At 37.6% G+C, this 24,000-nt stretch overlaps 2 protein-coding genes and 1 long non-coding RNA gene across 5 annotated transcripts in view; 1 reads left to right on the top strand and 2 right to left on the bottom strand.

Moving 5' to 3' along the window:
- LOC111248384 (prestin-like) overlaps nucleotides 1-1,888 on the bottom strand; it is a 50,954-nt gene extending 49,066 nt beyond the window's left edge. Inside the window, exons 1-4 of the mRNA XM_086984318.1 lie at nucleotides 1,785-1,888; nucleotides 1,439-1,586; nucleotides 776-886; nucleotides 152-309 (exon numbers count right to left, since the gene is read on the bottom strand). Coding sequence (XP_086840444.1) covers nucleotides 152-309; nucleotides 776-886; nucleotides 1,439-1,535 — 366 coding nt within the window. The 5' untranslated portion in view covers nucleotides 1,536-1,586; nucleotides 1,785-1,888. The remainder of the gene's footprint in view (nucleotides 1-151; nucleotides 310-775; nucleotides 887-1,438; nucleotides 1,587-1,784) is intronic.
- Nucleotides 1,789-24,000, bottom strand: part of mEFG1 (mitochondrial translation elongation factor G 1) — a 32,334-nt gene continuing 10,122 nt past the window's right edge. For 2 of the 3 annotated variants that reach the window (XM_086984317.1, XM_022798723.2), the window contains exons 10-14: nucleotides 23,879-23,999; nucleotides 23,483-23,585; nucleotides 22,966-23,153; nucleotides 21,921-22,087; nucleotides 19,084-19,807 (exon numbers count right to left, since the gene is read on the bottom strand). In XM_086984317.1, coding sequence (XP_086840443.1) covers nucleotides 19,702-19,807; nucleotides 21,921-22,087; nucleotides 22,966-23,153; nucleotides 23,483-23,585; nucleotides 23,879-23,999 — 685 coding nt within the window. In that variant the 3' untranslated portion in view covers nucleotides 19,084-19,701. Of the gene's footprint in view, nucleotides 1,906-4,184; nucleotides 4,300-17,123; nucleotides 19,808-21,920; nucleotides 22,088-22,965; nucleotides 23,154-23,482; nucleotides 23,586-23,878; nucleotide 24,000 lie in introns of those variants that run through there. The other variant, XM_022798722.2, reaches the window with a different exon arrangement.
- Nucleotides 16,345-20,190, top strand: LOC147756365 (uncharacterized). The gene is made up of 2 exons (XR_015324331.1): nucleotides 16,345-17,166; nucleotides 18,686-20,190. It is a non-coding gene; the product is annotated as an uncharacterized LOC147756365 (long non-coding RNA).

Raw genomic sequence — 24,000 nt, 5'->3', positions numbered from 1 at the left:
ATTCTCACAACACAATACCATTGCAACGTTGACCACCGGTATATTAGAAGTAAACTATAAGTGAGCGAAAGTGAGCCAGAATTTTTTTGAGGAGAACGCGGGAGCTTTCTTTCCGATTACATATGTGGATGTATAGCTTAGCAGTACCAACCTGAAGAATTCCTACGACCGCTGACAGAGTTGTCGCTACCTGGCCTCTGGTGAATAGATCCGAAACATAAGTTTGGTTATCAAACTGATCGTAGATAAGCGTGTCAGATATTTCAGATGTTGCGCTGCGAACTAGAAGGGCTACAACCGCAAATGTCCCTACGGTCATAAAAAATATAAGTTCAACTGCGTTACGATTTCGAAAAACTAGGGGATGTCTATGCTTCAAGTGTGCTACTGTACTAACCACACATAGTATTTGTGAAATTATAATGGTAATAAGCCGCAAATTTTTTCATAATCTAAGCTTGGAAAGCTTCTGCCCTAAAACATCAAACTGACAAAACTAGACATATTGATTCCGCTCGAATTAAAAGATCCACGTTCCCTCACTATCGAGGCTTAATTGGTTGTCTAAAATTTTAAAGAAGTTACTGATTCTGCGCATAATGAAGAATATACTTTTTATGAAAACAGCTTCTTTGTTGCGTTTAGATATCGGAACTAATCGCACAACGTGCAGAAGTAACTCATAATTAGCTGTTGGCTTTATCGAACTTACCAACGGATGGAATTTACTTTGAGAAAACCAAGGTCAAAAAGTCCTATTTATTTACCCACTTACCAATTGAGATGTGCCGTGTAGTTCCCAAAAGCGCATAGATTAGAGGTGGAAAAGTGGATACGTAGAGTCCTTGTACCGCGCTAACGCCAGCCAATTCACCGTAGGCAAGACCTTTAATAGCGGCGCCATTTGTTATTAGAAATTGCTGTTTTAAACTTATATACACACTCGCGTTCTTTGGTGATTATGTCAGCGCAACCAGAACCGTATTTATGCTGCTAGCTTGCTAGACCGAGCGGGATTGGTGCATTTTCCACCTAATCTCGCCCGCTGTGTCTGATAGCGGGAACACCTTAAGTTAAACTAACGTACTATTGAACGTATTATTGAAGCTTATATTCTTTATAATTTTTGGTAAAGTATTTATAATTTGACAGACTTATTCACCCGCGCTAAATCTTACATCATTATATAATTATAACATACGCTAACTATGGCATAACAGTTACTTTGTCGAGTAAGACATACAAATTTTTATTATTCTTGTAATAAATGAATAGGCGAAAACGAATGAGGAAATCATCGTAGCTGTTTTCCTAAATTACATAAAAATGGTGACATCAATCCGTTCTGAGCTTATACTAGCTCTATGCATTTCCTATTCAAGCTAGTTGTTCTTATCCCTCTGTACAATCGAACAAAGAATACTACATGAGGACGTACCCTGGGGGACATGCATAATTAAAACTATAATTGCCGCAACGAGGTCGTCTTTGAAGTAGGATAGTTGATAGCGCGGAAGCCACTCGAGGACAGGCATCAACTTTACAGGATGGAACCGAGAACATATCGTAGAAAGGAAACTTTTTTCCTAGTATAGGACAAAACGACAAATGATCACTTTCCTTAAAAAAGCTGCTAATACTCCTCTGACAAAATCCTTACTGCTTCTTGAAAGCACGTTTAAGCATTTGCGTATTTATACAATGTGGCCTCATTTTTCATTAATATACCACCATATTAGCTAACTCACTATTCTACATACAGATATCTCCAAACAAATATCTACTTAACATTTTGATGACTCGCTTTTATATCCGCATTGTCTCTTGCAAAGAGATCCTCTGCAGTTATGTGGATACGAACGCCAGACTTGGTGCGACACCCTTTTCCAGACGGCCAACCATTTTCTGTAAAAATGGCAATTACACACACAAATATATCTGGAAAGGTCGTATAATTCTAAAATAAAAGCACATTACGCACAAAAACTATAGGTCAAGTAACATGCCCAAAAAACAGCAAGAACAAAATTTACCTTACAGCGGACCTATTCATCCCCACTGCCAGAAACTGAATGGTGCAAAAAGTTAATAATGTAATGTTTAACAATATTGCAGTGTGATCGTTCATCAAAATTGCAATCAATATATATGTACATTTGCTGGTAATCGGAAGGTGATAATTCTTCGGAGTAAAATCTGGTGAATGCAGAAGAATTTCTCACTCAACCTTTTGTAGGCTGACTCTTCCATGTGCGACCTGGCATGGTCGTGGCAAGGTGACTATCAAGTATTTTCTATTGTAAGCCTTTTTCCCTTGATACAAATTGTTGTTGCCCGTCTTGTCCTTTCAACCATTTTCCAGCATTTAAAACCTTAACAGTTCCAACAAACATAACAACAAATGGAGATCTGTCTGAATTTTGGGATTGCCAGACCTGCCAATCCATGCGTCTACTTTAGACTGGGTCAAACACGCCACTTCTCGCCCCCCAGTGACAATTCGGGTAGAAAGCTATGGCTGCTTGTTGCTTGGCGAAATGCTATGAGGCGATGAGAAGTCATGTATATCTCTGAGGCTCACTCGGTTTGCCTTAATTTTGGAGAAGATATATAGATCTGCGGTATTTATTGACCATCATATAACTGCAATTCATCTTTTTGTTTAATTAACGGATTGTTTGCCAGCCCCTTCAGAAATGTTTTCAGTAGGTCCTCGTGGACCTCAGATGACCGACCGGGGCTGGATGCATCTGCAAGCCCCAAGATGCCGTTCTTTTATTCCACAAATCAGTTTTCAACAGTCATTGTCCACAAATCAGTTATAAAGTCTTGATTGTATACGGTACAAATTACTGTACCAATTTGGCAGCTATTTGACCTGGGCAAAAACCGAAATAAAGTAGACGTCGAAAGTACACTTCTATACATGAAATCAACATCTGCGAAGCTCGAACTCGTCTTAACATTCTGTTCATTGCAGAATCAGATTACGTACACAGAAGGCATATACAGAGAAGAAAGTACGATTCGAATTAAACCGACATTAGAGAGGCTTGCTCCTACTTATCATTCAAAACCGCTTTCTCTTCTCTATAAACGCACTGCTCATTTTTGCCTTATGAATTGGTTCCCATGACAACATTTGGCAGGCAAACAACTATGTAATTAGGAACACAGAGTAGTCTAGGTCCAATTGCAGGAGTAGAGATAATGTGTTTCATGGTAGGACCCAGCCGCCGAAATAATGCCCAGCGGGTTAGTCACCGGACGTAAAGCCCAAAAACGTGCGCTGAACAGGACTCTGTTTCGAACTCAAGTACTAATGAGGGTTGTACCGGTGACAGGAGTGCACGAAGGTGAAAGACTACCGAAGCAGTCCGAGATATTGAATCGTGAAGATAAGATGCAATTATCTAACCGTACTCAGACTTTTTACTTAATGGTATTTAGTCAAAAAGTAAGAGTCACCCGGGTGCTCCATGAATAGAATACAGATGACACAAAGGCACGGCTTCTTGCTGCTTCTCAATTTTTTTTTTATAACATTTAACAATAAAAAGGAACTCTCTGTGGAAATTCTCCAATGCCAGATCCGAAAATTTCTAAGAGATAGAATAACTATTATGGTGAATACATAGTAGGGTACACGGTCGTTAGTGTCCGAAAAACTTGACATATTGCAAAGGGTATTGTTGTCCCCTCATAATGATTGTGGTTGTTTGGTAAAGAAAACTTACAATTTTTCAATTTTCTCGCTATGAATTCACCAAGAATTTGACTCATCGACATGAACAGGGATTACAGTGTTAAAACCCAGACGCTGATTTGCACTGATCCACTTGTGAAGGCGGTATTTTCTATAACAGCATTACATGTCACTGAATTTGGAATCTTTTATTATTATGTTGGAGCAAATGTTCCTTGGCTACTTGCATTAGGGATTATGAAATTATCTGAATGTTTATGATTAATAAATGTTAGACTGATAACCATTACAAGGGCTTTAATTTCGATAGTAAAGCTCTAGATAGGTACTTGTGCACTTTTGACAGGTTAAACGTGCCAATGATCTTCAGAGTGGAGCACAGACTATCGTATGAGTAGATAAATCCCAATGTTTATTATTTAAATTATATGCAATGAGTACATAATGCTTCATTAGTAATGAAGTTACCGACACTTACCTCGATCATCAGTGACTTTGGATGAACTGTTAACGAATTCTTTGTTTTCCATTACGTTCTGTGGACCTTGACTGCAGCTTGGTTCACCTTGTCTATCAACGATACAATGAGAGTACTGTAATAAATTAGGCAGAGAATCCGGACATCTCTTTGAGAAGAAATAGATATTTATCACTGGGAGTTTCATTCATAATGACTTTTGAATATTCTCGACTTGCCAATGTAGATGTAGGATGGGTGTGGTTAAAGACAGACTACGTTTCAAGTTGATGGGAATGGCTTAAATATCTATCCTTCAAAATTATGTATGTATATATATATTTAGTTACCATGACTGCTGTAGATAAAGGATCAGCAAACAAGCCTAATATACCGTTCTTTTTAGTCATGCTAGATAACTCGTATATCATGCGACGAGCGGTAAACCAATCAGTGAAATACACTAAGGAACTGAGTACATATATATCCTGTTTCATTTTTAGAGGAGGTCCAGTGATTTCCCAAAATCATGTGTTTTGGGTGAGAACTACCACAATGACGTTTTTCTAACATTACGCTCAAATCTTTTCACAGCTTTGTACACAAAATAATTTACATTCTGCCAGATGCAGTAGTCCATTCCAGATGCGTTAGTGCTAACAGGTTTCAGACGCTACTAAATACAAAATAACTAAAATGATGTACTTTTCTATGCCTGAATGTTTCAAAATTGTTGACGAAGCTTAGCAAAACAGAATTTTTCCCAATAGACGTCGCTGCTTCTTTTGCTGATAACAACTCGAATTGATTAGCAAAACGTACTTGACAGATATCACTTCGGGAAATATCTGGTTGTGTGAGGAATACAAATTTCGATCGAAGAAGTGAGCCTGTTGCTGTATAAAGTCCGCCTTTGCTGTTAGTACTCAAGAGATTGATGATTCAAGATCCATAGTAGGTCAAATTAGGAAGAATTTTCATGAATTCTACTAGAGTTTTCAAAGGTTGCTAGAGAGCTTCTCATTATGGCTAGAAGGAATGAAAAGCTCGAAACTGGTCCCTATTAATAACAGAATTGGTGGTTCCAGTACGTTCGAAAACATATATTGCTTTTTATATCGGTATAAAATGCTAACGATTGGTATATCGAGTACTCTTTATGATATCAATAAATAATCACAGAAAAAATCTGCTACATTTCGAAATCAGTTTTATTGACAAAAAGTGGTTCCAAATAGAAAAGCAAAGTTTCAGCCTTACGTGAACCTTTTGAGCCCTAGAAAGTCATTAAGACTTAGAGTCATCGAAAGTTATTAAGCGATCTTATTTTAAAGCCCAAAAAATCTTTATTACTTAATTTATTACTCGCATTTATTTTTACTCACCTGGCTTGTGTTAAAAGATATATGTATCAGTGTTATTGCGGATGAGTGGCTGTAGCTGGCAGCATCATGGATATGATACATCGACGATGTCGATTACCATTATATACATTTGGGTATGTGGCAGCCGGATGGCCCTATGTAGTCTTTAATACAAGCGGGAAATCAACTAGGCAATATTTTCAAGGTTGTATAATAGATTTAGTGGGTAACATATTCGCGTGGTATTGTTAAAGGTTTGCAGTGGCATAGGTTCTTGTCCCAACACGCACACACACAGGTTTTGACATAGGTGCCAGCCGTCAAATGGCACGATGGTGTAGTGCCGTACATCTGTTTGAAGCTTTATTTAGATGCTTCATTGGATTTTTATACGATGCCATCGAGTACTAAAGCTAATTTACATTCGTTGCTCTGATTTATCATTTACGTGAGTGAATTACTGAACTAGTTGCCCTTCAGTAGCTCTGGCTGGATTATTTTCGCTTTGTATTAATACAAGTTATTTCGTACCAACAATTATGTACTCCACGGAAGTCGGTATAGCTATCACCGAAATTTACTTACTTTTTCACGGTAGAGGGCGTAGCACAGAGCACAACCTGATGAAAATTTAGAGGAAAAACGTTCGTATTTATTCATTTCAACATACGTAAAGAATTAATACCGATACTTTCCATTACACTATGAGAAACAGATCGTTTCTCCTGTGAGTGAAGTGAAAAATATGGGTTACTGTGGAATATTTTTTTACGCGCAATGCCGCTAACCGCTGCTGGGCCCCATATCTCGATAATTTAAAGTTGATTTTTTAAAATATTTCTCATCAAGCTCGGTTTGAAAAGTTCTCTAAGATTTTTACTCAAATAATGCTTCCGAAAGGCACTCGAAAATCTCAAGCTTATATGTATATATATGTATACGTATATATATATATATATATATAACTGCAAGCATACTTACTTGCTTAGTTATACCCATATCATGAGTTGCCTAATAAAAATGGAAATTCTTCGCCGTTTGGTCATTTCATGTATGGTATGCAAGCCCCTCCTAATATAGAATAACAAATGGGACAGATGAACCACGGAAACGACTAAAAGCGATCTGAGAACCGTTAAATCGCTTATACTCGCCATATACATTATACTCATCATTGGTGGATTTTCCGTTATCTGAACTATAGCACATTGTGATCTAGATATATATCGAAGAAAATTTCAACCCCACTCCAACAACACTAACTAGAAAATTTCCAACTCATTGAAATTTTATTGGCTCCTTAATTTCAATTAAACAAATTTTGAAGATAAGAAAGAATATTTATTATTCATAATATGCTGCACTTTGTGGGGCCATTTTGTGAATGTATTCTATACACAGAGTAATTAAGATTAGAAATCAAATAACGTTTTCACCTTATTTAATAGCTCACTGGTTCAAAGGCCGTGTGACGTGCTTTCCTTTGTAACGGACGCAATTTCGGTTTTCTTGAAGGTTTAAAAAAATATGATCTGCGGTAATGGCCATACAAACAAAAGATCTAGGGCAAAGGCATTCTGTCCAGTCATTTTGTCACACTTACAATACTTAGGGAGGCCACCAAAAGACATTGTATTTATGGCTAACAGCAGTAAAACTGGCACTTACACCGAACCCGATCCGGAATCAACGGTGGTAAATAACAACTTGAAGATGCGCTGTAGAAATTATTAATCTGATTAACGTTAAGCCATCTAAACAAGCTTACATTAAACGCCTTACCTTGAAAAGTACCGGCAATGAATAGTGCAAGTTAATAACTCGTGTATTTTTGGCAGGGTTCTTTAGATTGCACTCCCTCAATGCAGTAAATAAACCATAATTTTGCTAATTCCAAGTCAGAATTTAGAATGTTTTCATAAAGCTTGAGTAGCAGCTTTGAGGGCTCCTTCATTTGAATACTTCCTACTGTACTTCAGCTTCATACTTCAGCTTTTAATCTATTCACTTGGATTTAACTAATCATCTCAACATGACAGTTTCTTACCGTTAGTCCTGCTGCTGAGGACCTTCGGCCTTGTAACAGCTGACATGTAAAGAGCTGTGTACGGTCAATTCTGGACACACACCAATTACCTCGGATGAACCTGTATTGTTGCTATGAGAGTAAGCTCCACAGTTTCTTTTTTTAAATAAAAATAATATAGAATTTTAAGCTACGCTTAACGGCCAATGTTCGGGGGATCACTTCTAGGGAAAGAAAGGCAAGTAAATATATAATACCGATTTGCCTCTATAGGAAGTCCGCTTCATTTACGTATTTAGTACAAATCATTGATGGCGGAGTCACTAATGATTCGATGTGGCATCTAAGTGGTGGAACAATACAGTTTATACAACTTTATGCTTCTATACGACCTCGCAGCTGCTTCTTAAAGTGTCGCTCGTCAGGGCCTTTTTATCATTAGTATATGTCCTTGCCACATTAAACAAGAATTGTTGAATATGTAGATTAATTAAGTGAAGAATATATATTAGCCTAAAACAAATGCTGTTGATCTGTTTGGTGTGTCTAATGATCATATGGACATCTTTGTGTGTAGATTATGTATACGTTCAAGAACTATGGGTGAATGCTCATTAAGTAGCCATGATTTGTAGACAGAACTAACCCCACCATACTGCACAACAACGCCGGTTTCGGCACGGCAGTAAGAATACAGGTGTCACAGTTGAAGTCGCGTTCAGATTATATATCTCAGCGTGATACCCATTTCCAGAAAGGCGGAGTAAATACGTTACCATCTAAATGATAGGAGGTCATATGTACATATTGGGTAGCTGAAAAGGTATTTACGGTTTTTAGAGTGAAATGATCGCAAACAATTTTTGCATTTTAAAACCATATTACAACAATAGATATGCTTTATTTTGGCCGTTAGTCTTCCGTCATTTTTCTGGTAACACCACAATCCCTTCATTGTCAAACGTCGGTGGTTTTCAGGCGAAAAATTGCAGCAAGTGCTTTTAGATCCCTCATTTGGTACGAAATTAACAAAATTAAGAGAATTCTGCGCAGACTGGAACAGATGATCGTGTAAAATTTGAATGTTTTGCTAAATAGGTTTTACCTCCGGTACCGCTGTCAGGAATTTTATTACGCAACTCGCTCTCATCACGAAACGAGGTGCGTCCACGTTTGGATTCAAACGAATGCCGCCACGCATTTCTCCAGCTTAGCAAAAAAGCGCGTTATCGAAAGTACCATCATTGGCACTGAGAATCTTTTTATAGTGCAAGGTCTGCGCTATAGGCTGGATACATTAACATTTCCCATGCAAGCTCTCATAATTTTTCTCGAGTAATTAAACATATATTCGCGCTGGCATGGCTATGGTGGAAGACGACGCCTTTTCGGTTTTGTTGTTCCGGTCAGTATTGTTAATTGCTGACAGCAGAAATCCGAACGAATATAGCAACACCTGATGATGCATAACCCCCTTTCAATTAAACATGACAGCACCCCTTGGCATCAGTCGTGGTTTGCCGCAGATTGCGGAACACATTTTTTTTTTTTCGCAAAATTTGTTTATCCGTAATATATAAGGAATAGTTCAATTTCATTGTGTCTCTGTAAAGCTTTGCAGATGGAGAGCCAATCGAGTAAATTATTTTGCGTCAATTCGAAACATCGAGCTTCTTTTTTTAACCAGCTTTTTTCAAATTGTTTAAATAGTGCCTAATGGAACCTTGCTTTGGGTTGTTTTTTCCGATAATACATCTTGATCATAAACATCAGGGATGTCTTTATGAGCCTAAGCAGCATCTGTGCCATTGTCGTAGTCAAACTGTAAAATATAACGAATCTTTGTAGGAATTCCACTCATCTTTCTGTCTATACATATATATACATATATATATATATATATATATAATAATCTGTCAAAAAAGTATTGCTGGTATTTATGGTTAAGATGTGTTATCAGAAGAAATAGCTTGGAGATTTATGTGGTGCCTATAAGTGTAAATTTGTATATATTCCCCGTGAAAATTGACTAATTACAAAACAGGGTGATGCAACTGTTGCGAAAGCTTAATGATATCGATACGTGAAAAGCCATAATATTTCAAGGAAGCTAAATGCCTGCCAGTAACAATTTCAGCATTTAAGGGAAGCCGGCTAAAAGGAAAAAACTCTATGCCTGGGTGCTACGCGAATTCGCCCAAAACAAATTAATACTCTATAACCAAAGCAAAGCTCAGGCTGACGTCAAAGAAAGTAATAAAACTACTAAACATATGCTATACAAAACTGGAAAACAGTCGTGCATTACGAAACATGTCACTTTGCTAACAAAACAGCGAGTTATTAAGAAAATTGTCTAGAACTAGGGAACGGAAAAGGCGTCTCCCGTCACGACAGTGCCAAACCACATACGTCTTCAGATAACCAACAGAAATGGGAGAAATTTGTATGGGAAATTTGAATGCATCCCTCGTATAGCCTAAACCTTGCACTACGACACTATTATCAGCTTTGACTTTTATAACTGCCTTAATGTTCATTTAGTTTTATTTGACTGATGTAAGAATTTTTTGTCGCAGTTTTTCGCCCAGGAGTCACAAAAGTGATAATGTTACTAAAAACATGGCAAAAGACCACCGATCGAAATAGCGCATTTTTAATTTAGTTATATTGCTTTAATATAAAAAAGACTTGCTTCAGTTTTGGCTCAAAAACAATCAATACTTTCGTACCACATATGCGTATACGGTCCTCTCTAAAATAGACACACTGCAACATGCAAAGCTGTTTCGGCAACTATTTCGCTATTGCTATTCCGTTGCTCGTCCAGATGGTTTATCAGTGGATGTAGACGTAAGAGAGATCACGTTTGTGAGCCATATGTCTTCCACAATTACCATTCTCAGTATCACTCTCAAAGCAGACTACCCGTATCGTAGCTCTGGAACGCAACTGCCTGTTCTTTCCCGCAAACGTCGACACGAAAATCCTGCGCTGCCGCTACTACAACAATGACATCAACAAAATCTAACACAAAGAAAACTACTACACAGAAAAAAATACGCGAGGTTCAACGCGACCAGCAAGCATAAGTCGGTCCACTTTTATAAAGAATACGGCACCTAAATGTAATGTTCTACAGATTAAAGAAAAGATATTCTGAGGTTGCTTGAAAATAAATAAACGAAAAATGAGAAGAAGTGCATTCAAGATATCCCTTTAGCGAGCATTTTAGGTTCCGAACCAGAGTTTTAGTCGGGATCAATGGCGGTTGATCGTCAGAAGTGACACTTCTAGCACTTGTGAAAATGTTAGCAAAATATATACATACAAACAATAAAAAGTCCCAATCAAAGCGCCGTACCCTTAGAAGACGCTTGACAATGATGACATATATATATATATACTACTTTAACGCAGCTCGTAATATCTGGTTATTTTGTCGTTGTTCTTTTACCACACCGCTGGAAATTCACAAGAGTCCCACAATTGATTTTAGGCGCATTATCTTGGGTTACTACACCTTGTTATTTCAATTAACCAGAAAATTGTTCAGTTGACCTTCGCCATTTATCCAATCTTTACATTGTTACTATAGTAACCTTAAGTTAACAAAGTGTTATTTGTTTGGGATTACGATTATTTTCGGACTTCATGTTTGTCTCAGCATAGGGCCGAGACCCAACAGCTATTTATATACGATAACGGAGCCATTAAGCGTCATTGATATAATGCGTACACAAATCAAGTCTGTCCGCCCAACTTCCACACGCTTTGATACATTAACTTATTGGAAAATACTCCCCTGCCCGCTACTATGGCTGACTATTCATTAATAATACAGCACCATCGTAAGCGGCTGCACAACTTCTGTCGAGTGTGCTAAAAATGACATATGTATTAAAATTGAACATCGGCCAAAACACATCTTTTGACAGTTGACAAGAGAAATTTGGTGAACCTTTCGTATACCGATTGACAACTTAGTAGAAGAATGATTTCTTTCTAGATCAGGGTTCACCTTCCAAGAAGACACGATGTCCGAGTAATACCTGTTCCGCCGTCTCGGTAGTTTGTAAACAGACAACTGCTAACAAAAAAATTTTAATATTGTTTTTACAAAATATAGTGTACTCCATATATTAACCGGCATATCCAGCTCTATTGGGACAGTAGCGATAACTTACACTTAAGTAACAATAGTTTAAAAGCAGCTATTGCAATGAGTACTCAAAATCAGGCAATAGATTCATCGTATTCAAGGTACACCTAATCAAGCTTTGTTGGTGTCCGTCAACAAAAGCCATGTCTTCCAATTAAAACGTATTCAATATGAGAAATCTTCTCTAACCGTAGCTGGCTATCGGTAATGCGATTATATTGATATTTCGGACGTGGAATTTTCAACTTACTATTACATACGGCTTGGCATAACCAAGCAGGAACTTTTTATTTTCGGTGTATCAAGCTTGAAACAGGAACTAATAACAAGCTGCTTGTTTCGCTCCAGTTCGGTCATTGTTACTGATATGTCTCCGATAGGATAGATCCGAAGTTAATTATGTTAAGGAACAAACTGTCATTCGCCAGAAGCTATATGTATCTACTAATGATATGGTGCGATAGGCTTTAAATAGCAGAAGCCAGCGAAAGGATGAGATGACCTCACTTTGGTTCATTTTTTCGGTAACTGCGCTATTCAATTAACCCCTTAAAAAAATTCAGTTTTTAGAGCGCAAATAAATTAGGGGCTTCCAAAATGACTTAGTCATATTAGTAACTTAATCGTTGTTACGCTACCTAATTTTCATTCAATCAAACTGTTTGTCTCCTTTGAAAAATGGCTGAGATTTTTTAGCTCTTTCAGAAGGGTAATAGAAAATCATCGCTAGCCACTGCTTTACCGACTGTTATGGTTAGGTCTTTACATTGAAAAATAGTAGCCAAAGCAGCAACCCTTGTGATTGACTAATGTAACCATCATTTCGGTTGCTATAATTATTAGGAACGCTGTTATACCGCAGCTCCCTCCTCTAGTGCCCAAGCAGTTCTTACCGACAAAGGACAACTTGCAAGTTTGTTCAGGAATAACAAGTACATACAAGTCGAAAATCAATGTATCTTTATATCAATTAAAGAAACGGCGTTATAAGTACAAAGCTGCAAAAGCAAATAATAATAGACTCGCGAAGACGGCAAAGTTCCCATAGGACCTCATGCGTGGAGCCTGTTATTATTAGTCCTACCCACAGGTGCAGCCGGACGTCCCAATAGTAACAGCGGCTGAAAAATTATTAAATTCAATTACGATGTAGATTATAGAACAAACAATTTTGTTTTTCTGAAGCTCACCCTGTTACCGCTAAAGGTCGATGGTCCGCGGCCGATAGTCAAATTCAATGAATGCGATGACGGTCATACGAAAGCTATTACATGCACAGGTTTTACTTGTATGTATCATATAGTCACTCGACTTGGAAAAATTTCTGATAGCAAAACAAAGTTTCATAACTTGATAAGTATATAAATTCAAATCACAGTTGATACCAATACGGCGTACATTTCAAGCACACAGTAACAAAAAAGATTCTTCTCCGATGGGCAGGTACGCTTACATGTACATATACATAGGCACAAACCTGCCGATCAGCCTTGACTTTCTCGTCTGTTGCTTTTTGCTCCACTCGTCGTTTGCGGTCATCTGTGCCGTCGGCCTTCAAGACGACATCTACTCATTAAGCATTTGCTTATTGGCAGTTTTCTTTAGTTGTTACATCGTTGTCACTAATTCTATAACAATATAAAGTGTGACTGAATGTTTTATTCGTCCCAGAGAAGCGGCTTTACTTTACGCCCCACGGTAACGTACGACTGGAAAAGAATTCAGTCGTTCATAGATAAAAGTACAACAAGATAAAATTAGATAACCATGTCTAGTTTTATGTTAAGTAAGGGGTAACTTCTTCTAGTAGATTGCATAATAAAGCAAAAGCTAGTATTTCGAGTTTCGGAAATTTATTAACTGTCGCAAATGGCTGGTATCCTTTGAATTAAAAGCTCCTCCTCTTTAGAAACGAAGAAAATATAAATCATAGAAGAATATCTGCGATTGGAGATCTCTCCTTTTGCATAACACTGCTCTTACATACGTAACGATCGGCGGAAATAAAGAAAAAGAAAAACAATGTCATGATAGAAACCACGAGCAAAGGATTTAGTACGCGAATGAAGATATGAGTGTACCAAACCACATATCGTGCAAATTATTAATACCTGTTGTAGTAATGCAGCTTTTTTTACACGATTAATATGTACAACACGACATTGAAAAAAAGTGAACAGATAAAACATCTCAATACGTGACAGCAACAAGAATATCGCGGTGCTTTTGCGTGAAGGCGTGGTTTTATCCCCTCGTAGTTATGGCCAATGACGTTATTTCCGTAGTTATGATATCACTTTCTCTTTTCATGGTCCTTTTTTAAACTCTTGTGTCGCTTAGGACAAGACGTAAATATGCTTGTTCAGACCGCGTAATCCGATCGTAACATAGACCCCAATCCGTCCATAAGCAGATAATAATTATTACTCTTTGTCGCTAAGTATTTTTGGCAGAAGGCGTTGACGCGACTACCGGAACGCGTACCAGTTACTCTCCCAACAGTTGCCGCATATTTTTACAATGATAAATTTTAGTATTTACGACTAGAGGCCAGAGTTAACGAAGATGTCGTTCAGAAGATTTTTAGGTGCAATACGTCGGTTCTTCTCGACCACTTAAATCTACTAACTGGTGAATTCGAACTTTTCAAGCTCTATTTTCAGTTAACGTATGTATCTCTACTTTCAGAGTTCTTAGTAAAATAAGAACAAGCAACTGTTTCTGCGTCTCAATTGCATAAATCATGCGGCACCCGCTTCTAATACTATTTTTTTATTAGTTCGGTCAAAGTGAATAAATTTGTTATCGTTAAAAGTCCGAGTTCTCGCTATACTACAGCAGGTAACGAGTTTATCTTAAAGAGATGCGCTGGTCTAAGTTTCTATCCTATCTATATTTCGTCTCGTACTAAAGGCCAGCCGTCTGCTGTAGTGTCAAACGGTTCTAATAGCGGAATAACGATATCCAGACGTGTCTGAGATTCGAAAAGCATAAATGCATCTCGAAAACGAAAAAAATGCTGCAAAATATCGCATCGTTCCTAAATGGCGCCATTTTGAGACATGGGATGATACATATAAACAGCACACTAAAACGTATGACATGCGTCAATCGCATACGATTGATCGCCAAAACGTGTAAAGATCTCCTCAATAAAGCGTTTATTTTTTTACAAATCGCCTTTCGCAATTCATAAACATCTGTGGTAAAAATGTTTTCGTTTTGGACAAAAAATAAGTGCCTATTGTGACGTTTCTACCCAAAAAATGTTAAGAACTACTATCTCACGCACTATCGATCATATTCTCGAACGTGTCACGAGTGCCCTTTACTATACGGAATTGCGAATTTTTATCCTTAACTTAAACGCGATCATGGATTTGAAACTCGTAAAAATAAGTGACCACAGTGAATGTCTCGCACCAAAAGGCAGCCAGCTGCAGGGCTGTCACGCTGTTTTAATGTAAACCATTCGCTCGATCACATTGGTGGGTTTGTGGGTGAAAAAAAGTTCATCCTTTTCAACACTTGAGGGCGTTTACATCATGTGGTGTTCAGTGGGCCTTGCGCAGAAACAGATGGAAAAGGCATGATTTGTATTTGATACTGTACTGAAATAATGTAGTTAAAAGTCTTAATCGATACATCTCGATCAATAAAAATCGTATACTATTTTGCCGGCTATGCAATAAAAGGAAAGCTTTTAATTGAGCTAAATGACAAATAATTTCCCTACCCTTCAAAAGTTTTAATAAGAAATGATAAATAACGCCAGGATATGATTTTTTATTATAATGCACGTGGATCTATTAATTTTTCTCCGAACGTTTTAACGTTTAGTTGACTACGAACCTCTCCATTGTCTTAGCACCAATTGGCAATCACACAGACTTAGTTCGGTCGAATAAGTCTGTTGAGTCCAACATTGAATATTACTTTGCTAGATATTCCTTTGTTTTATTTTCGGCCATTATCTCATAGTACAATAACTCAGATAAAAATTACAGCTAATTTTTCAACACTAGCTATGCAGGCAGAAATAACGATGAACGCAAGAGTGAAAGTGGCCTTTGGGCACTGTCGAATGTCGACGACTGTAAATAATACGATTCTATAAGTAACTGACAGCCAACTTGAAGAATAGGTGCAACTGGAGAAAACATCTCATCCTTGCTGTAAGCAAGACCAATATTATTCGGATTGTCTTCATTATCCTGAGATGACGAAATCACAATGTTTTGTAACATCTACCACCTTCGTTGGCATTATAGAGATACTTTTTATTTGACTTCCTGTATATTTCAATTAGCCTTCTATGTAAAATTGCACCTTTAGGATTTAACTTTCTCGAGAACCGACTTGCAGCCGTCCCTCGTAAAACTTTCACCTAACGTTTACGCATCCTTTCAATGACTTATCAAAAAGCGTTCCGATACGGAGCACTAAACGAAAAAGAATTTGGTACCATGATACTGTTTTAGTTTTTTAAACCAAAGTGAGTCTAAGCCTGGACAACCTTTGTTTTAAGCAAATATGTTGTCGGGGCATACTTTCAGAGCAGACAGTTTACATGCACACGTATCGTCGTGGTTGTACTCTACAAGTAGCCTTAATCTATTTGCTAAGCTCATACACGTCACACGATAATGTTATGTTGTGTATCATAAAACATCCGCTTTTCTACCTTCCATCTGCCGTAGCGCATTCAGCTATCGCCTTACCAAGATCCCTGTTTTCGTTGTGAAATGAAAGGGAAGTCCTGCTGATTGTCACAACGGTCTTTGGTAAAGCGTAGGCGTACGAACCGCCAATAGGTAGCGACTTTTGTATCCTGGTGCACTGCACTTGTTTGTATCCGCAATGATTATTGCAGCAAGCAAAGTCGCACGCACACTACTGAAACCTTCATCTATACGGGAGTGGCAATTAGGGCGCACCCTACTTCGAAAACGACACGGTGTTTCCAAATCAAATTGGCTTCAGCTGTTATAGCACTACATTAATACTCACTACACAGAAGCGACGGTCCTGTAATAGTACATCTATTTTGCACTGTTTAATTAGTATTAGGGGTGTGCGCAGGAAACATCGATAGATCCGAGTACTTTGTACTTTAGCGTTGAGTGTTCCACTTGGCTGATACTAACTAATATTTTGCGAAAAAAATATGTACTTCCGTAACACCCTAGAGCGTAATGTATATCATATGTGTACTTTCGCCAGCACTTGTCCTGCTTTCTGTTCTAATTAAACAATTCAATCAGAGTGACGGCTTTTCAGGTGACAGCTGCGTCCTAGCAGGTGGCAGTTGGCGACAGATATAAACTGTCATCGAAGCTGTCATCACCTTATCATAAGGGCATCTCACAGGGAAACTGAGTTAGGGTACTACTACTACCCACTCTCACCATTTCAATGAAGTTGTTTGGGAACACTTGTATGTTCGTACATGTAAGAACAACGCAAAGAAATGTTATTACGACCGTCGGGGAAAGTATGTATTGCCCTGACTACACACAGGCGGCGGAAACGTGCCGATAACCACTATGGAAGTCTTCCTTTGTTCATTGGGTATACTGATTGCCTATTAGACATTAGTGCTGTTGCAGCAATTCACTAGAGGCTGGGCCTAGCAGGGATGGCTTGTTTACAACAGTCGTTCTCTTATGTAAAGAGCTATCGAGTTAGGACAGGTACCACAAAGAAAGCGTCATAGATTTAACGACGCCTATCACTTTACTGCTTCTTACTCACCTGATCCTCACCACCATTATGTGATAAAACTGTCTTTAATTAATTAGTTAGATTAATAGTCCAGTTGATATTAAATGGTAAAGTAGTAAATAGAGTATAGACTAAATCACAACATTAATTAAAATTGCGCATAGTTCGTTGCGATCAATCATATAGCAGTCGTAAGCATCGGGTTGACTAGGTAATTCCGGGGTAGCTGACCAGTTTTCACTAGAGTACGCGTCTCTGTAATATACTATAATATTAGAAATAATGATTCATTGTTGTATTTCGTAAAGCGTTCACCAAAATAAGTGAGAGTTTAAAATGACAGAGAACAACACATTTGCAACATTTCTGTGTTGTCCCTTCCTTTGCTCATTTCAATAGTCTGGAATTTTGTCACTAAGATATTTCTCTACAAGGCATTTCCACGTCGATGCCTGCGCAGTTATCGGTGATCTGTTTGCCCAATTTAAGAGCACAGGATCTGGTCACAGGACAATAATGATCTGCTTTTGCCGTAGTCTTAAAACAAGGAAATGCGCGCGGCTGTAAACGGTCGCGCAATGAATTCAGCAACAACCTGTTAAATGGATATGAACTGGTTCATTTCAAAACGAAATATGAGAACGTTATTGAGTTTTTTGCAGAGGCGAATTTAAAAATGTATTAATTTTATATCTACGTTTTAATGTATCAGTTAATTATAGCTCTTGGTTCATGATTAAATAGAACATTTCCCTCTCTCTGTATATATGTAAGGGGAGAAGAGTCAAACAGGGCCAAACGGCGTACATTCTCTACCGTTTCAGACATAGGACCGCATCGTGAAGACTAACTCTTTCTTCTGTTAGCCACAATTATCTTATAATTTAGAATATACCTTAGGTGCATTATTTCTTTTTTAAGCTTTCGTACTCGAGCAGATTGTATTCATTGAAATCGATTTTCGCAGTAGGGCAAAAATGCCTGCTCAGCTTTAGAGTTATTGTTTTAGTACTTGAATAATAAGACATATCTTTCCCTGCTATGTTGTACATTATTTACTAAATGCTTCGAGTTTCACACCAGGCAGTAAGTTCTTAAGGCATTATGTCAGACCCTCTAAGCACGAAACTAAGTGTGTCGAACCTAAACCCCCGGGTGTCCCTCCAGTCTAGCCACTACAACATCAGGGGGACAATATGTTACTTGCTAACAGTTCTAAAGTAATAATTTCTGTACATGTTTAAAGCTTCTCAGCCAGAGCTCGCTGATTCAGTTCCCGATGCTGACATGTTCTACGCGGTAAATATGATTAGATAAAGAAAGATGAAAATCTCTCAGCTCTAAGGCCTACGAACGCGGCTGATCTCCAGTGATGCGGTGGAGATTATTTCAAGTCGGTACTGAATCGAACGCTTATATTTTGCATTTGCTTTTCTAAAGGTAACGTGCCTTGACAAAGCAAAGCCTCAAATGAAAATGACTAGTTAATAGTACATACCTAGCCTAGTGTTTTGTGTCCGAAAGGGCCACTTCTGATTAGAAAGATCTCGCGTAGGATCATGTAGTAATTAGTGCGTCGTTACAACGATACTGATTAATCCGATTTGTAGCAATAAATGAAAAATCGAAAGAAATTCAACAGTATGCTGTTTCATATATAATGAAGCCTTACATCTTGACAGTAACTGTCACTTTATTAATACTACGAGCTAAAGTTAACCCGGCAAAACGCTTCCCATAAAAATTCTATCCTAATCTAGTTTTGTATAGCCTCCTCTTGAAGTACCAATTAATGATATCTGCCCGAAAATTTTCGACAACTATAAACATTCACAAGTATGTACATATTCCCGCAACGCCGAGCTAAGAGTCAACCGTTGTAAATTAGCCCGCTTTTTACATATGCTTGTGAGCTGATAATTTTTCCAAATCGTTGTGCTAATATTCACTTGGGTCGTGTTTATCCTCTCTATTCGACAGTAACAATCTTAAAATAACTTGCCAATATATATATATATATATATATATATATATATATATATATATATATATATATATATATGCCATTTGCCACATTCTCAATGAAAGCGTATACGTCGAGTTAATATATAATATATTCAATCTCATTGTCTTATTTAAACAAGCCAACTGGCACCAAGGCTCATCTCACAGCTTATTTTCCAGTTTTAACGTAGTCGTAAGAATATTATTATTGCTCCTGAACTGAAGCTAAGGTGCGCGAAGTGTTGAAAGCTAATCCACCTAATTCCTTCCCTTCTTCTTTCCAGTCTGTTGCAACTTCGGGTTCAACTGTTCTTGATACTGCTCAATAAGTTCTTGTTGAACCGCAGGACTTGTAGGAGAATACCTGAAGGACAAGGACGAAGCATAAAGGAAAACATATGTCGTCACATTTCAAACAGGAAAAAAGAGGATAATTATGTCGCAAACATTACATAAATGCGTTATTTATTTAAATTCCAGCATACATTGTTGTCAAATCCATGCAGGGAGCACCTATACTTTGCGATAGATATGATCATAGAGAGATGAAACTGTCAATGCCATACAGGGCTATCATATAGCTTCTGAAAGCGCTTGGAATTTCGTTTACAAAGATACTACGCTCCACGAAAGAACATACAAGAGCCAACAGAAAAAAAAACCTTATTCTCAAAAAATAATTCATATTCAAAAAGTTGGATCAATAATTTAATTTGAAATTAAAACTTAATGTCCCTGCTCATTCTATCAATCGTTTACTATTTCTATAATTTGAAATATTTTTTTTCTCTTTTTATTAGTAGTGATAAATTTTGCAACCCCAAATTCAACATACCCCTAGTTAGAAAAAGTAAGCAAAGCTAACGTTTCGAAACCTAAACGTGTCACTTACGTTTTTTTAAGCACATGGATTAGTTTTCGAGACCTATATTCAATTTATAATGGGTTAGTAATATCTAGGTAGACTATAATCCTCACGTGCTAAAATATGAAACACTGAGTTGAACGTATATCGACAAAGTTACATAAAATCACTACGAAATCTATTTTCAGAAATACTCAGAAGTATTTAGAAGCCCTTAAATCATACAATAACAATCATTTTCAAGAGAATCATTTATCCGGATAGCGTGGATTCATTATACTTTTCGAACGTATTTTTCGCTTATTGTGATTATTAAGTGTTTCTTCGAGAGTTACATCTAATATGGTGCATACGCTTTCGTGGGTCGTGCATGTTAAACTGCTAGCTTTGTTGGCTTTACTGGAATTGCGTTAACGGGGGCATCTTCACCTAAAAGCCGACATCGTGTCGTTCTTTACCTACATATGTCAATAACGCACTAAGGAGGTTTAGGTTGTAAAATATGCTTAAATTCTCCTAAAAAAAAAGTATGTAGTATTACTGGTTATAGATGACTATTACTGGTACTAGTAATATATAGACGGATTATAAGGTTGTATATCGAGTGTGCTTCCAAGAAACGATTATCGACATAAACGTATTGAGTTTTACGTTCAGTACTGCCGCTACACATTGCATTAGATGGCTGGCTCCCAGTACGAAGAAAAAGGTGTCCATTGCGACCCAGCTTATAAAAACAGCTTATAAAAAAATTATGAAATCACGATACAATCACTAAAGAAAGACCACTACTATTCAGCATCTTGAAATGTGTTACGACTCAGCCTGTATAATAAAAATCATAGAAATTCTATTTATTATGTCCACTTTTAGCTATTGTTTGTGTTTGACCGGGTGAACTATCGGATGCTTCTCTGCAAGATGGCGAACCTTGGAGTTAGCCCGCGTACTACGGTTTGGTGTAGAGGGGATCTGAAGCCACCCTTTTTTTGGCTACACCTTGAAACGGGTATTCCCGCTACCGCTTCACTTTTTCACCATTGCATGAAATAATCTTTGTTCCGGCGTCTCAGTTAATTCGCTAACCTTGGCAGCCTCAGCAACGCCTTTGTAAGCACTTGTGAATACTTAATTTTGTTTATAACTTGAACTACGATTCATATTTGTTGCTAACCTACTTCCTCATTCCGTGCTCAATTCTTTTCGTAGTCCTCATAAATGAAACATGGCCAAAAGTTCCTTACTTAGAATAGATAGAACGCACATAGTAAAATTGTATCAAACTTGGTTGACGGTAGTGCATGGCAAGGCGAGTGTAGTACTAAAAGATGCACACCAGATACTAGACAATAATTTTAATACGGAACATATTTCCGACATAGTCGGATAAAAAATTTTCTGTTACATGCCAACTGGATATCCGATGGTCACAGCAGAATTAGCGTCTGAGCATTTGTGTTATTGCGTACATTATCTCATGGATAGTAGGGGACGAAAATAAGTACGAAAATAACGTGTTAAAAGCAACGCCTCATCCCCAACGCGCAGAAGTTGTCTGTCTTCTATAGATTATAGACCCAAAGAGGTATTTTTTTAATTGAAAAAAACTCACCTACAATATTCCATAGTGAACTCGCCCTTGCCTTGTGTGCATGATCGTAGCTCCGATGAATATCCAAACATTTCGTTGAGTGCAACTTCTGCTATCAACGTAAACCAACCATCCTGAGAATCAGTTCGCGAAACAACGCCATGTTTGCGTGAGATTGACGCTATCACCTGGACAATCGCAATAAAATACCAATTCATCGTTATTTTTAACTTCTTATTATACAGATCTGTAAATACTTTACATCACAGTGATCGCACTTATTACAAATATAATTTCGTCAAGGCAAAAGTCGCACATCTTGGCAAAGGCCTAACACATTCAAAACACGATTCCCCAAACTGAACAGTTGAACGAATATGTCATGATAATGATCTCTTTTCAGTAGTATATTAAATAATTGGAATTTCACAAGGCTGGTGCAACAAAGCCTTATGGCTATTTAGTTACGTAAAGAAAGATTAATTAAAATAACAAGAAAAAATCTCAGTAATAGTGAATTTATTTTAGCCGGTCGGTAGCAAAGATACACTTAGAAATCTTCGTTTTACACAATCGTGTATCTAGTGTGCAGCCACGATTCCAAGTCAGCAAGATTTGACGATTCCATGATTCTGCGGTTTTTCCAAAGTATTAATTGGCTCTCGATTATGGAATTAAAACCTCATACAGCTATAATATTTTCATATTATATTTAAGAAATTCGTTAAAGACGCACCTAAATAACTTGTTTTCGATTACTCAATAACTATACTTCACTCTGTATGTTGTTCAATGTACTTCAAAGAAAAAGAACCAGCAGAAACGTGATCGCCCGAGAAACGGAAATGACGTATTATAATTTTATTATCGGTTATCGATATAATGTTGGTTACAGCCTATGTAGAATAATAAAGGGACTTATTAGTTCAATCGGAAAATAGGTACCACTGTTCTACAACAGCTATCACGCAACAACGTTTTATGCTGGTAGTTGTAAATTATACATACATCTGTAGCAGTCTAATGACTCCGGTGCTCCGTATATGCTACATACTTATACACCTACCTGTCCTTGATACTCGTCCGGTGCGGTAATTTCAACAGTCATAATTGGTTCAAGAATGTGCCAGTTTCCCCGTTCGTAACATTGTTTCATCGCGCCCTGAGCAGCCATCATGAACGAAAACTCACTCGAGTCAACTATGTGATGCTCGCCATCTTCAAGTCGGAATCGAACACCAGAGACCTTGTGGCCTATAAGATTGGGAGATCGAGACTCAAGTGTCAAGTCAAACATTTCAAAATAATATTCCAATGCCACCCATTTAATTGTTAAGAATTTCTTAAAGGTATGGTCACACTTAAATGAACATTTCTGAGACGGTTACGTACTCGCTATGGTTCTAGTAGATCGACTATCCAGCTAGTTGAACAACATGAAATAAGAGCGGCGGATAAGAAAGAAGGCTCCGTTTATAGTTGCTAGAAATCCAATTTACAAGGAACGCTTATATAATATTATATTGTAAATAATATTTGTTGTATATGTAAAATATTGTAGAATTTTAGCAAGGATGCAATACCTGTTAGATGACCTTTCTCACACACAGTCCTGAAGCCTTTCTCTATACCTGCCATGTACTGCTTAGGCACGTTCGTTCCCATGGTGGCATCTCTAAATTCAATCTGAAATAATCTTTGGTTCAATCTATTGGAACTTGTAGAGAATACTCCTTAGGGTATAACGATATACCTATAATGCTAGGAAATTCAAATGTGAAAAACAGTTCTTTTTAATGTTATTTACTTTTCTCGATATTATTTACGGGTCGCTTTTTTTTTTATTAAGGAGACTATGTTAAACGTACGTTACGTGGGCAATAATCACCGCCTATTCAAGTAAACTATAGCGTTAAGAGATTAGCATAGGTTCGCAAAGAGGTGTATTGTTTTAAGAACGCGCAGAACTAAAAATTTACCTTTGTATTACTTTCAGCTGGTAGTGGCTCCAGGAATCCACAAACGCGACCAAATTGGCCTTGTCCACCAGACTGTTTTTTGTGGAGGTAATCAAATTCACAACGCTCGACAAGACTTTCCC

This window comes from Varroa destructor, unplaced genomic scaffold, assembly GCF_002443255.2.
Source record: "Varroa destructor unplaced genomic scaffold, Vdes_3.0 BEIS01000003.1, whole genome shotgun sequence".
Taxonomy (NCBI): domain Eukaryota; kingdom Metazoa; phylum Arthropoda; class Arachnida; order Mesostigmata; family Varroidae; genus Varroa; species Varroa destructor.
Note: the sequence above shows the minus strand (reverse complement) of the source record. Positions and strands in the feature narration are given on the sequence as shown.